Source organism: Nomia melanderi, chromosome 14, assembly GCF_051020985.1.
Source record: "Nomia melanderi isolate GNS246 chromosome 14, iyNomMela1, whole genome shotgun sequence".
NCBI classification, from domain to species: Eukaryota; Metazoa; Arthropoda; class Insecta; order Hymenoptera; family Halictidae; genus Nomia; species Nomia melanderi.
In genome coordinates this window covers 11,046,363-11,062,747 of record NC_135012.1, presented here as the reverse complement: position 1 = coordinate 11,062,747, position 16,385 = coordinate 11,046,363, and the positions used below count along the sequence as shown (strand labels likewise).

At 35.3% G+C, this 16,385-nt stretch overlaps 1 protein-coding gene across 3 annotated transcripts in view; it reads right to left on the bottom strand.

Annotated features, from left to right (window-relative positions):
- Positions 1-16,385, bottom strand: part of nAChRa7 (nicotinic acetylcholine receptor alpha7 subunit) — a 295,344-nt gene that overhangs the window by 55,997 nt on the left and 222,962 nt on the right. For all 3 annotated transcript variants that reach the window (XM_076373959.1, XM_031981243.2, XM_076373960.1), the window contains one exon: positions 6,626-6,735. In XM_076373959.1, the coding sequence (XP_076230074.1) occupies positions 6,626-6,735 (110 nt within the window). The remainder of the gene's footprint in view (positions 1-6,625; positions 6,736-16,385) is intronic.

The following is a 16,385-nucleotide window of genomic DNA, read 5'->3' as shown; positions in this document are numbered from 1 at the left end:
GGAACGAGGATCCATTGCATATCGTATCACTTTTTCGAAAAGAGTATCATCTATTTTTCGTTTGCTGCAGCTTATCCTCGTTCCCTGGGAAATTATTATCTACGAGAGAATCAAGGGAACATCGCCTCGTGACCTTAATAACAAACGCACAGCCATAGTTGACGGCTGTGCGTGTTCAGCTTTAGTGCAATTAATTTCTGCGCGAAAAATTTCAATTAAAAACCGCATCTAACGTGTACGTAACTGTTCAGATTGTACATACAAATTCTCTTACGCATTTGATTTACAGTTACGAATAAAATATGAATCATTTGAATGGTAACAAATATCGATGTTATTTATAATATGTAGAAAAACTTAGAACAACATTATTATATTTTATGGAATATATGTAAATTTTATTTTTTCTTTTCGAAGTTATTTTCTTAGACAATCTTGGGGTCACTGATATTGCTATAATGAAAATTGTGTAATTTTCTAAGATATCCTTATAGTCCATCCCTTAACTGCCGTACCAAGCCAAATGACTGGTATCGACTTCTTTGGTCCGCAATTATTGATGCCATAAAAGGATTGAATGTTCGGAATGAGTCTGAAAATAAACAGTTTCAAGTACTATAATGAATGTCCGAAGAAACTGAAAATAAACTGTTGTTACAATTTTTATCATATATCAATTACATTAAATGCTCGGTAGCCCTAGTGTTAAATCGGCGATAAAAATATATGGAAAACATAATATATGTAATAATCATTATTCACAACCCTCAAACTGATCGAAAACATTCACCGCCAGGAATTTCGATTAAAACGATCCTCGCGTTACTTCGTCACAGGACACAATCGCAATTATATTTGATTATCGCAGCAACGGAGAGACTCGACGTGCCACTTACATTCATCCGCGCATTTACGCCCCCTAAAAATGAACCTCTGTACACCCGCGCGCTCGTTACACTCCGCTCGTCACGATTAATCCGTACATTTCGAGATTTATTTTACGATAATAAGCGTTAAGCTGAACGACCATTCGAAACAATCCCACCGTGTCCACATAATATTTATCCTCCGCGTCGTCCCAATAAAATTTCATCGGTCATTAAACAGTTGTCCGATCTCATTCCGCCCGAGCTGTTGGCAATACGGAACGTTTCCTTGAGGAATGCCGTAGAAACGATCCAAAGGAGGAAAAAGAGCGCTGCCGACGATGTGCAAAAATTGGTAGCCGAACGTGCGACGCGATCGCCCCGCCTCTCCGCGAGGGGAGAGGTTGGCCGTTACTTCCGCTTCTTTTGACGCGTCTCGGACCGAACTTTTAATTCGACAAATACGACGCCGGCCCGGAGCCGATACATTACCTACTTAAAAACAATAGGGGCCGCAAGCGTTTTCCGACAATATATTTCCTACCGGGAAAGGAGGGAGGGAGTTAGAGAGAGAGAGAGAGAGAGAGAGTTAGGGGAGAGAGGTAGAAAGAGAGGGAGAAAGATACTTTTCCTGATTCCCTTTAAATGGTGGCGGTGGCTTTGTTTTTAATGCGAGTGACCCACTTGGCCTGGCGTCCCACTTTAGCACCACATACCAGCTACCAGGAATTTCTGATAGTTCGGAATCTAGATCACACTTAACGGATTGACTGTCTCAATAAACTTTTTCCTTCGATGTTGTATTTACTCCTGCGATAGGAGTGGTGCGGGCCTAGAGTGCATCTAGGGTGTGTAACATCGTCTATTGAGAACGTGGAGGATATCTAGGATTATTCGGATTTTAATTTGTAATTTTCTAGGTGTTTTTGTTAACCTGTTAAACTGTAGAATTTAGTTTAAAGAATCTCTCGTTTCGCGTAATAAAGTGAGGAAATGAAGTGTATACTTGTCAAAGGGTGAATAAGCCTAGGATGTTTTAATTCAAAACCAAAACAAAGAATTACGTGTTTATCTGAGAAAATAAGGAATTCATCGTTGAAAGAATTAGTATCGTTTCGAGTTTTAAGATGATGCGTATACTCGAACGCAGTTAACTTGTTAAGTTCAACAGTTTTCATGGTAAATATGATATAATCAGTTAATAATGCGATCGTTGGATTATAATCTGGATACATTAGGACTACATTAGGTAGTTATTTCGGAAGGTACTAATCGAAAAAAATATGAACGTTTAAGGAAAAGTTGTATTTCATGTTACTATTTATTTTCTATTTTACCCTGAAAAGTAATCTGAAAACCTAATATTAAGATCAATAAAGGAATGCATTTAGAATGTTTTTCCTCTAATTCGGCAATCTAAACTGTGAACCGGGATGAAAAGGAGCGCAGGGAAAATGGCGGGACAGTCGTCCTTTCACGTGCTCCCTTTTTTCCTGGAACTTCCCCGCCCGCGTAGAAAGCAGTAATGGCGGGCTATTTAAGGTTTAAATGACTGTATTCACGGAAACTCGACGGGTTTCTTTCGGAAAAAAGTGTTCCGATAAGAACCGTTTACTTGGTTCGTTAGCTATCTGTTAATGGTATAATGTATACGCGCGGTTTCGTGAAACAATTTCGGGACGTGATTAATTGAACCGCTGTGCCGGACGAAATTTTCGGATAATGGCCGAAAGATACGAATAAACGAGTACGATTTCATTCGAATGAAGTTGTTCCGGTGGTTCACGTCTAAATAGTCGATGGAATTAAAATATAGTTATATGTCAATCGAATCGGAATTTATTTGCGTAAACGGTTAACCGAATTCGAATTCATTTGAACACTTACATAAACAAGTATGGATGTTCGAGCGCTACTAAAATTTTAGTAAATGTTTTAATTAAATTGGCGGTTATAGTTAGTTTTCCTAAATTAAAGACCTGAGAAATTGTGTCTTCATGCTGCAACATTGGACGTCTTATCTTTTATTAATATTAGAAACTAGCCAACATGGTTTCATCCTCTCTGCAGAAATTGAGCAGATTACCTTTGGGGAATACTTTAAAGTTATAAAACTTCTAGTTTACGTCGGTGTAAGGGCATCCATGGTGATGTTCTTAAACTAAATGCTTTTTTTCACTTTTCATTAGCTTTTATATTTTACGATATCCCATAATTCTTAAAAAGTACAGAACTACCCTCTCAAACTAATCTTCAGCTATATTTATAAATTTTCAAATTCGCAATGGACTTTTAACAAGAACATTTATACAGATCATTAATCGAAAAATGATTTGTGAAATACTTACAAAAATATATTTAATAGAGACATTGTAGTGGATTATATTGTTAGAATTTCATGTGAACAGTGTAATAATATTGAAATTTTATTACTATTAATTTTCACCAAAAGAATATCCATTGAAAATACAATAGTCTCTATTATAATAAATTCTTTTTCAAAGGTATGGTAAGTAAAAAGGTACAAAAAATAAGAACAAGTTTTTATAGAAAAGAACTGTCAATCAACATTTTACCCTTTTACCCCATACGTCTATTTAATCCATTGTCTTACAATTTCTTCCGCAGTCACAAGTTATTTAAAAGAACAAGCATTTCTACATAATAGATCTGTATCTACTTCAACCATGTAATTAACACTAGAACTACTTCTTATTTTGCAATGATTGACACGTTAAATTGGTGATTACGTAGTAAGTGTAGTAACACAGTAAAAACACGGGTACGTAGTTCTAGCGTTAAAGATCGTCAGGTGTCTGGAAACTCGTGGGTGAGCGGCAGCCACCGAAAACAAGCCGATTCGTTTGACGGAGCCTGTTCAGGCGAGATCGATGCATCTTATCGGCGGCTGCATCGCAGCCAGCGAATTAAAACAGAATAAACGGGAACATCCACTCTTCTTCGTTCGCGAGAGCCGGTGAAAAGTGGAGCACGCGAGAAACGCGGCGTGACGAGGCGACAAAGCGGCTAATTGATCGATCCCCGGCGCGATTCAGCGTACACCATCTTTGCGAGCGCGCCCGACGACAATCTACACGCGGCGCGCGGCGCGGAGATTAATATTGGCTCCTGCGTTTGAGGCCAATTGTGCGACGGAAGTTGGTCAGCGCCCAATCGCTTTGAATGCACGGGCGACGGGTCAGGCCGCGGCAAATATATCGTTCGTATTGCTGTAAAATTAATTACGCGGCGCGGGACGATTCTACGCTGACAATGAGTTACACGCCGTTGCGGGATAAACTCGGCCGCTCGATCTTGCGAATCCGCTTATGAGTTACATTGGATGGACGGTGAATTTCGTGGAAAAATGTCGCGTTTGATTTGGCGAATTCGTGGAACTAGTCTTTGAAATCAATTGTTGGGGAGATTATTCCAATTGGAATTCGTGTGGAAGAAATGTATATCAGTTCTTAAAGAAAGTTATTGTACATTGACAATTGGGAACTGTAGAGCTTTATGTTCGAATATTTATGTCAATGAATTTGAACCCTCAAGTGGGTTAAAGGATAAGAATATGAATAATTTATTTTCTTATTTTCGTATTTTCGTATTTCCGTATCTTCGTATTTTCTTATTTTCGTATTTCCGTATTTCCGTATTTCCGTATTTCTGTATTTCCGTATTTCTGTATTTTCGTATTTCCGTATTTTCGTATTTTCTTATTTTCGTATTTTCTTATTTTCTTATTTTCTTATTTCCTTATTTCCTTATTTCCTTATTTTCTTATTCCTCAAATAATAAAATAAATCAATCGAATGATAATGAACCTGCTACGTAATAAAATGATTTAGATGATTTTTCAAAAAATTCACAGAAAATATTTTCTTTCCTAATTTCAATCTACTCAACCCCTTTATTTCTTATCTTCTTCAGCTGTCACAAGGGTGACGGACTTACGCAAGTATTTGCTTATGCTGTTTTAGCGTTGATGCAATCTGCGTTAAAGGTGATTCGCATTTTACGTTGATTTCCATTAGATAAGCGTTGTAATTATATGGTTACATTAACTTAAATAGAGAAACGTGAAATAATACTTCTCGACCGCGGCCGTACGACAAGACTGTCACTCGTAACCTAACCGTCATCAGAGTTGCGTTTTCATTACGAGTTCGCCGACGTCAAGTGGTTAAACGTAAGACAGTCTGCTCCGTTATACCATCGCCGGAGACACACCTGTTTTTAATGAGTTTCATACATCGTTTTTCCATTTTATCATTTGTATCTTGTTTCTTCGGTTAATTACATACTATTTCATTTTCTGAACTGTAGAAACCGCTTTATAAAATTGTCCATATCTTCTTGTTTTATTACTCACATTTCAGTCCTTTAATTAATTTTACATTGCTTTCTTTTCCGATGAATCACAGAACCTTATCATAATTGGATTCTTCATGAGGAAAAGGCATTTAAAATATTTTCTTTTCATAGCATTTATAGTCTTCAGTTTTTTACAATTTAACACAAGAAAGTTTTTAAGCACATACAGTGAAATTTTTGGTGTTAATTAGGATTCCTAACAGGATAAGTTTTATCGGATTCAAGTTGCACAGAATAATTTATAAATATTATACTTCTCAAGTATCTTGTAAAAAAGATTATATTCAATAAAAAATTCAAATTGAAAATAGCCATTCTCAAAAAAGTGATGGTAACAGAAGACAAAGTATTATCTATAAGGTTATGGATAAATGTTCACTATACAAAATTTCAAAATTACTCGCGGACTTATATTACCCTTAATTCTCCGAACTAAATGTAATCTTGTTAGAACAAATTCTTTTACAATAGATTGGAATGTAACTTTTTCCTTTACGTCGAACGCGTTCGCTAAAACTTAGTTTCCAGAAGTGTAATAACATTTGGTATTCGGAGACAGTATATCTGACGGAAAGAATAGTATTTCGCTGACTATACCGTAAACTCAAAGGACGAAGATTCGGATGTCGGGAAACGACACTCGGATTTATAGTCGGTATCACTGTTCCGGATGGAATAGTTTTCCACATCGATTTCTTTCAAGTTTCGAGTAACTCTTTGATTTACATTCGAATCGTTCGCGGAGAAATTTAAACATCGCGTTTCGAAAATTTCTTCTCCACTCCGGGTGGACTTTTTCAGAGAATTCAGAAACCTGAGAAACACTGTTTATATTTCATACTCTCATAGAAACAATCGATGAAAAGTAAAATGTTCATATTTGTCGTAAACATTAAGAACAGACAGTATTTGATTGAACGAAGAATTACTGATTACATAATATCAAATTAATATCAAACTCAGACACAACCCGGCCAAATGTAAATCAGGCTGCGACGCAGACGAAAGCATTTTTTATTGCGAGACTGAGCTGACCAGAGACAAAGCTCGTTTTATATTCTTGGAAAAGGATTATTGGAAAATTAATATGCACGTGATACGATTCAAACGAAAAACGAGAACTTTGGAAACAATAGGATTCGCTGAAAATAAATGGAAGTTTCTGGTGAACGTTATTTATGATTTTCTCAATTTTCTAATTTAGAAATATTTAAAAAAGATTTCGGTAATATAAGCATTCTAAATAAATATATAGAATAATGACTAAAAGGGGACGAGAGAAAAGTTTAATGTTTTTTGCTGGTTACGGGTGTATATAGTTCAATAAAAATGAAATGTATTGTTCTATGAATATCAAAGGAACAAATGCAACGTTAAGTTACCTGTTATACATGAGAACGTCTGGTTTCCAAAGTCTGTGTGGCGGGATCCTAAGGTCTCTTACACCTCCATACTCTGACGTGTTCCATCTCATGTTCACATCGTTCCACTCCTGTAAAATGAATAAATATGTTTTAGTAATGCTTCTGTATTAATTGATAGCTTAGGTTTATTATTGTTACGTTACTTTTTACGTTATGGTTACACAGAGATTATATTGGAAGATAAAATATCTGACTGTAATTTCATTGCTTCAGTTCAAAATAGATTCATTAACGTTCAAGTTTAAATATATTCACAATATCACTTCCTTCATAAGGATATTTTATAAACTCTCGTCTAGTTCATAATTATTTAGTGAAGCCTCTTCGATTATCCTTTAAAATATTCTCAGTAATTCATTTATAATTTCAATAATTTTTCACTTATTAGGAAGTACTACATTGTACGAGTAATTGAGAATTTGTGATATAGTTTCCTTCAATCGACAGTATTAATAGGACTTTTTACATATAAAAGACACTTCTTAAAATTTACGGATATTTATTGTAACAGTTTGTTCTATCGTTCTTAGGAAATTGATATTCGTTCATTTAGATCTTGGGAATTAGAAGTTTAGAAGTAGACAATTATGATACATATTTGCGTAACTACATCAATCAAAATCGACCAAAGAATATGCGAAATAATGTTTATAAAATTTAATATGAGTTACATTGGCTGGTTCAGTGAATCTAGTGTCAATAATTCCACAAAACAGATCGATAGAATATGAAAAGCCGTGGAATTTTTGTTCTATTAATTATTTAACAACCATTCTTGAAGGTATAAAGGAGGATAGAAAGAATGAGTCGCGCCTCGAGGTTTATGACACGTCAGTCGCTAGCGAATTCCAGGAATCAGGACGCTAGAAGCTAACGCGCTTGCCAAAACTCGCGCAGCAATAAATTGGCTCCCAGGTTCGCAGTACCAAGACTAATTTGCCGACAGCTGAAATACCGCCTGTCCAAAATAATCTCGAGCCGTTTCCGAATAACAAGCAAAAAGAACGATGCGCAGTTAATAGCTGATTCTGGTTAATGGCGAGTATTAAACGGAACCAATTTGCGAAGAAAAAGAGAGGAAGCAAAATGTTCGGTCTCACTCGATTCGTTAACATTGGACTACCGAGCATTTATTACAGTCGATGTGTAACCCTTATAAACATTATAACAATACGTTTTTTAACGATTTCTCCAGATATTCGTTATACTGTATAAGTGAAGCTATTTATTTTTCAAATCATTTCGGATATAGAATATTTGAAAAATATTTATAATTGCAAAATGGGAAACCTAGAACTCTTCAATTAAATCCCAAAAACTAAAATTATCAGATATTCGTTATAGTATATAGGTGAAACTATTCATTTTCAAAATCTTTTCGGATGTGAATACTTTTGAGATATTAATAATTGCAAAATAGGAAAATTAAAGCCCATCATTTTGACGGGTACGATAGTTCTAGTGTTAACGATCGGAATTTCATTTACATTTTGATAAAATAATTTTCTCGTTAATATTTCAATAGAAAAAAAAGAATTTTATATTTATTCCATATCGATTTACTACAAATGTTAAAGATTGAAAATACTCAAGTAACGTTTAACTTACGTTAAAAACAAATAAATGACATTTAGATGTGTCGAATTAAATCAAATATTTTCGTCACGAGTCTAACACGTTATTAGAAAGCAAGAGGTTGCTATACTTCTTGTTCCAGCTTATTTGAGAACATATTAGAACCACTAAAACGTTATTTATACATAAATTGAGTATGATATTACGAATGAATGTAATGAAAATCGGTAAAATACGTGAAATACGTGATCTCGAGACTGTCTCGAGATGGGGATGCAAAGGGTTAAATAGTTGGTCGCCCGGTTCTTTACCCGCGAACGATGCGCTGTCGATTCTAGGGTGCTAATACCTTCCAGCGGAGTTTTCGAGGAAATTTTCCGGACTCTCGCCCACAGTTTGCGCGACTTCCTCGGAAATACGAGGCGATTTAGAAAGTTTGGAAGTTTCGGCGGGGCTCTTCGCTTTGGTATTTCGGCCCCTTCCTAGCCGAGACAAGAACCGATGCGGACAGAACACCGATAAGGTAGCGTCACCCTTTCACATACTCTACGGGCACCGATCTTGACCATAAGCAAGTGGTTCTCTAAGTAAAAAGTTCGATGCTAATATGAAACCAGTTTGATCAATGTATTCGGTAAGTATTTCTAATTCGATATAAATTTATTTATCATTTAATTATTACCGTTTATATGTGGTTTAATTAACTCTTCGACTCCCGGTGAAGATTTCGAATAGAATTTAAGAAATATCACTTAATTCTTCCAAGTTCTAAATAAATATTATTTTCCTGTTATTAATTGCAATGCTGTGTAAACATAGATAGAATAAATGTAGAATTTTCTTCTTTTTATAATGAGATATCAATAATAAAATATCTCTGTAGAGCGTAATTGAAATTTAAAGAAATTATAATAAGAAAGCATAAAATTGAATATTCATCGTTTTTAATAGTTTTATTAGAGTCTCTACTCTATTGTATCTCCTTGGGTGTTTTTCTGTTTTAATCAGCAGTAAGGTATGATTGCATTTTGTTCTCCTCTATTTTATAAATCTTGAGAAGTTTTATAGATTATGAGATTTCCCGTTTGAAATCATTTTACTGTACAGTAAGGAATATAGCAGAATCTTCATTGAGCAATTACTTTTTCACGGTAAAATTCTCGTTACGTACGGGGACGAATTCAACGGGAGGAATACGAAGGAGTCTGGAATGATAAATTTAAATAAGTATGGATTAATAATTGTAATTTTATTATTGTCATGGATATAACTCGATATATAGGGGAGCGAAGAGAAAAACGGAACAGTCAGGTGAGACAGGACAGTAATGCTTTTCGTTCAGAAGTTCAATCATTTATTTATACTTTTCCCATTGGAAAATACAAGTTTTCTTTTCATCCTGATGAGCGAGTATTTAAAATAATTTTTCAATCAATTATGCTTTCTCGGTTAGGCGATTTAAAACATTGCTCTTATGTGCTCCTGGAGTTTTCTTCGTGAAACATTTTTCTTCTCGGGAAGATATTAATTGAGTTTAAAGTAGAAACTGTAACGCTGGAGTTCCAAGGGGGAAGAGCCGGAATGATTACGAACTTCTAGAAGTAACACGATAAAACTGTAGACAGTGTATCATAGAGTCATATAGAAAGTTATTTTAAATGGAATCTTTTAGCAGACGTATTAATAAATAATCCACTGTTGAAAATATATCTTGCTGAACTTGGGCTTTTAGCTAGAAGATTGCAATTTTCGGTTCAAACGACTGTCGTGTTCCAGAAAGTTCTGTTTTTTTATTTATATAAACTTTATGGAACATGTGGAAGTACATCTTCATTTCCTTAGAAATTTTTTACTACAATTTTTAGGAATTATTGCTAAAATTATCACGTCTGCTGAAAAGTTCTATCCGTTTTTAAATAAAAAGAAAATAATACATTTTAATTATTACTTTCCCGCATATTTAGCAATTCAAAAGTGTCCAAATAGTAGGTCGTCCCATAAGTTCGTGCCGTTTATTTTTTTACCATATAAAATAATACTTTATCAAACATAAAATATTGATAATTTCACGACTTGCAACTCTTAAATACCTCCCACTGGCTAAACGAAGCAGTCGAAACTCGTATTGCTCTGTGATTAGAAAATCATGAATACATACTAACAAAGCAAACCTCCACCAAAACGCATAGTTTAAGTATTAAACATATTCTAATAAATTGCCCTTGTTTCGTCTCTAAAAGAATCTAAATGATCCCAACAGTATCCAGGTGCTCAAGTTTTTCAGACAAATGAATCTTCTAAACTCAATATAATTAAGATACATCTATTCCTATAATATATAATCATATAACTATAATATACAATAGTTCTTTCAAAGATTTAAAAGGTTTCGAATAGTCCGAACCAGTGAAAGCGCGAGAATGAGAGGATGTATAGTATTTTTTTTTCTAATCGAGGAAAGTGACGAGGAACAATGTATTGACGTTTTGCCAGGTTAACCGCAACCGACACACTCGTAGGATACTTCTTTGCAGGATTGTCCGGTCCGTTTTCCTGTCGGCTATTAGATTCACACCCATTAGTCTCTGACTCCCGATTGATTAGCCACTGATGGAGTAGACCACCGGATAATTAATAATAGCCACTGTGCTTGATGGTTTACGCGGCACGCATAGACCGTTTATTATATATCCATTTGCACGCAGGCGTGTGGAAAGCCAGCATACAGGATCGTCGTACTCCTCGTTATGAGATTAGTTCATGACTAACGAACGCGGCTTTGAAGTAAATGGGATATTCAGGCGATTTTGTCTTCCAATTTAATTCAGGCCATGCGAAAAGTCCGCGGGTGAGTGCTCGAATTTACGGCGAGCAACTAACAACCGAACTTTCGTGTAAGACAGCTTAATTTTCGGACGATTTATTGCGAACAGAGGTTTCTGAATATAGTGAGAATTTTGTGCGCCTAAGGCGTGTGTAAACATTTAAAGCGCGTAATGCAAGAGTAGTGTAATCGAAATCGGAATGAATAATGTTGACGAATTATTTATTTTATTTTATACTTTTATTATTTGTACAACAAACCTATTTATAGGTGAATCTAATTCTTTTTCTTTATCGAATATTTACATGAAACATATTTATTATATTGTTTTAAATATTAGAGGTACAAAAATGTACAAACTTCCAGTACTGGATACTTTTTATTACATTTCATATGCGAAAGTATTCATATCAAACTAATGAATCTAATCTTTACCTAAATACTAATCTAACTATTTAAATGTTGCTGTTGAAAGTAATAAGATTTTGTACCAAAAATAAAATACACATTTTATATTAAACCAAGGACTGTACCATTCAGACCTATAAAAACCCTTTAATTGTTTTATTTCAGAAAAGAACGAAATTCACTTTTACATTTCAATACTTTCTTCTGAGAGAAACCAAAACATTAAAATTATATTATAATATTCTTAATCACAGGAATAGTATTTCTAATATGTTGACTCGTTAAATTCTGCACATGAAAGTGCACAAGAATTTAAATTCAAATTCAGACTTCGAATTGCATGATTTCGATTTAACACTGCTAAAGAGCGAGAGAACTTCCATTTCACTTTAACACGTACAAGTCGGACAAATGTAAAAATTATGTTTCACATGGATTTGTTAAATTTATTACATGTGTGTTTCTTTTCAATGTGAATTGTAGACTCGAATTGCACGATTTCAATTTACACGAAATTTTCGAGGAACCGATTCACCGTGTAAATCGAGGGTTAGGTGTACCCCGTCAAGTGCAGAGAACTCTTTTCCCTTTAAAGTGCTTTTTGTTTCACGCTGGTACAGCTTCCTGTTCCCAAGACATTGTTGTCTAGAGCGAAGCATAATTTTTAGTATAATACTGTTTGCTTACTGGGTCAATCGGACTTTTCACTCGCTAGCGTTCGCTGGCTAATCCGAAGCTCAATATTCGAGCGCGGGTCAGTGACGGACACATCGCGAACTAAGACACGACGAAATCAGCATTTTTCGTCTATTACTATGACGGTCATATACGCGTTTAGGGAGAAACTGGGTCGCAGACTTTCTGGGAGATCCGAACGACGGTAAGAGTAGTATACAGTGTAAATAAGAGTCAAAACTGAAGAAAATAAAATTGCTACGTGTTCAGGATCATAATATCTGCTGGAGAATTTTCTTTTATTCGAGTTTATTTTAAGGTAGTCGTGTTTACAGTAAATTCGTTAGTGGCCAACAATATTTGGATACGTTACTCACTACTTAATAATATTTACTACATAATCATTTATTGTATAATAATGTACTAGTTGTATGAATAATTACACAGAATTTACAGAATAGACATATTTTAATTATAAAGAATTTAGGAGGATAATTTGACTGAGAACCTTTAGCACACTATGAATACTATAAAGTAGATATCTTTCATAATTAATGATTTCTTTTGTGTACAAGGTGTTAATACTGCAACACATGAAATATGGGAACAATTTCTCTTTAAGTTATTTAAAGAAATATCTAGAACTTCCAAATGCTAGCAGCATAGTTTTCCCAGACAATATTGCTTCCTTTTAGGAAGGATTGTCCACTTACCGTATACATTACAAAGGATTGATCTCCTTATCCATGAGAAAACTGAGAAGCTTTTGTTCCTTTGGGAGGGAGACAAATGCTCGCAATCTTGTCGTACGCTTTACGTACAACGAAAACGAATTTTCTAGGAACGCCGGGGATGGAAACGCGGTCGCGGAAAAGGCAAAAGTCATGAAACGAAAACTGACAATGGGGAGGGTTCCGTTGAAACGCTCCCTGACCCTTGGACTCGTTCAACGTTAAATGAAAAATATATGTATCCCCGAAAGGCGTCGCCCGGAACACCTTTTCTAGTTTTCGAGGGAACTTATTAATCTTTCAGGCCAGTACGTATTTTAATCCAGATCAGTTCGATATAAATATTTAACGATTTAAAAGAGAAGTTAATTTATTTTGGAATCTATGCGTTTGTAAAATTGAATTGTATGGTATTTAATATTGTTTTTTAATATTATTTAATATTATTTTATATGTTTAATATTATTTTATTTGTTGTTCATGTCTGTTCTGTCTGTAAATGATTAGATTGTGCTAGACATGGCGATAAAATTAAATAAAACAAAATGAATGCAATGGTGGAAATTTTACAGTCGATACTTACGATATTCACTGTTCTCAACGTAAAAGATGTGTCAATGATTTTAAATAACAGGCACAACTGAATTGAAGAGTATTTTATAATTCAGAATTTATATCGTAATGCGGAGGCAACAATTCACTGATTATAACTGATTATATTTAAAATATTCTCGGTATGGCGCTTTCAATGATTTTAAACATTAACACACTTTCAAGCAGATATCTGACATTTTATTCATATCACTTCCGTTACGTATAGATTCATTGAAATAAATTTTGACAATTGATGTCCTCGCAATCATAGGTTAATAAATATCTTTTCGTATTGTATTATTTTTGCATATTAAATTTCTATGCAACAATTTGATTATGCTATTCAAAATCGAACAGCTGTTTCCCCAACATCTTGCATAATATCGATCTCGATTACAAAGGCAGCTGTAATTGCGGTCGCAGTTTCTTCGGAACGGAAAGTAATTCATACCGCAAGGGGTTAATATGTGTCGTGTAACGCGCCCCCGTTACAACCAACCCGCCATAAAGCAATATTATATGGTCCCACGTTTCACTGACACTCGCTGATAATTCCAGCCGTAAATTCCACGATAAGAAAGGGGACCAAGATTCAAAACGTACGTGCCATGAATCAGGTGATATGAATGCGGCGATGTGCACCAAAATCCCAAGCTTTATGATTTCCATGTCCAATTTCCGGGATGCTTCGGAATTTTACTTTAATTCCCGACCGATGGAAAAATTCCACCACACGTACCTTCACGGTATTCATGACCCACGTAGGACTATTATTGGGCATGGCAAATTTCGTTTCATTTTTTCAATACGTTTCTTTTTCGCGAACTAACGTAACATTTTCGTTACTTTTATTTTAATATTTTTCACATTTTCCATTTTACATATGAGTGCTCAATAATGATCCAAGAGTAAAACTGAGTCTATCGTTTAGCCCAAATGACTAGGACGATGTATCTTTTCACTTCCAATAGCTTTTTCTAGTAGAATATATCATTTTCTAATACTCATTATCGACTCACATGAAATAAAATGTTACATGTTATATTAAATTACAAATTTTTATGTATTTAGCATTAGATTTATATATTAATTCGAAAAAATCATACATATAAAACTATAGATACTATCTACTATAAGTATACAGCAAACATTAACAATTTCAAATATATACAAGTGCATAATAATTTAAAAATACAACAAAAATAAACACTGAAACAGAACACCACGAACGAATCACTGAATATCGCAAAGAACAAATAATAATAACAAATCAAGTGAAGAAAAGGAAACAACGGAGAAAGGAAAAAAACGAGAGACAGCTGTCGTAATCGTAAAGTCCGCCCACAAATGGCAAGAACTTCTTTGACGACGCGTCAGAGGAGGGACTCCTGTAATCGTCGGTCGAAACCAGCGGAATTAATTAAAATAGTTGACCGATTTTCCCGCGGAGAATCGTCGTGGGAAGAGCACGAAACGAAAGTTAATCGAACCGGTGGGATTTCATCCGGGCGCGGTCCTGGTGGAACCGGAAAAGCACCGAAGGACTTTCGATGTCGCCTTTACAGGGACATCGTAAATTCCTCCCTCGAAATTTCCGTCCCGCCCCCTTCCTTCGATTTTTCCTCCCCTGTGTACCGAGCATTCCGTTGGCCGGGTATTAGAGAAATCTCGCAGGACCTAATGACACGTCCGCGTTAAATTTCGTCAATCGGGGAATCTCGGTAATTTCGTTTATCGGCCGGCGCAAAGGGGAACGCCGGCGAACGCCGCCAGCCCACCTTGTTTTATGGTACACTAATACGATCACCGGGCGCGGCGGAACGGGTGATCTACGACGTTGCATCGGCATGCCGGCCTGTCTTCCGTTTCTCGCTTTTACATTCGAAACAGTCGCGTTATAGGTCAGACGGAGGGAAAAGGGGGGGGGCAAGATCGTGCATTAAAGTAACGAATGGCGCGCGATTAACGTTTCCGCGAGCGGAGTGCTCCGGATAATGCTGCGCTCTTCGAGGGAAAAGAATGTTGATGCATCCCGAAGGATATTTGCAGCGTTCTCTTCGGTTTTTGAGTTTCCATTGAGTAATGCCGAAGCGATGGGGATTCGGACGGGGTTAATATACGGGGTGCTGATTTTAACTCGAGCAGTATATGTTAACCGGTTTGACGAGTATACGCGTCATTTTAAAGCTTGAAATGGTGTTAATCCTCTCAATGAATTCTTTCTTTTTTCGCATGAATATTTAATTCTTCTTTGTTTACTTTGGTTTTTCGTTGAAGTATATCGTAGGTGCATTCGTCCGTTTAACGAATGCACACTTCATTTTGTAATTTTACTTTGTATTTTCTCTTATGAAACCTTAATAGAGTTACTGCATAAAATTTGAATTGTGTAAGAGTTTATATCATTGTTTCATTTAGAACACGAGAAAGAGAAAAATTAGAGAATTTAATATCTCAACAGACTATCTTGTTTTGATCTTGAACAATTTTTAAGAAATGAATATAATAATAAAATATGACTGTCATAGAACGGTTATTTGTCTTATTAACGATTTACAACTTATAAGAAACTTGAATTTATGGCCAGTTTCGTTTTTAACATTCTCATTCTCAAACTTCAGGTTGTGCACATTGTTTAATAAATTTAATATTAAAGCAAGGAACATAAACTGGAAAGTGTATTTGCATTACATATTATACTAATAATCGTAATAAACAGCCAACGAATCCACTCCTGCAAAACGCAATTAAGTGTCAACTTTCATACGCTTTCATAAATTTCTCCCATTCTTCCAGCTTATCGAAACTCATTATTGAGTAGTCGAATTCCTCTTAGGTCTCGAAAAGAAACATATCAGTGGAATCTGCATAAAAATGCAAAATAGACGTGCCATTAAAGTTGTTCAAGATA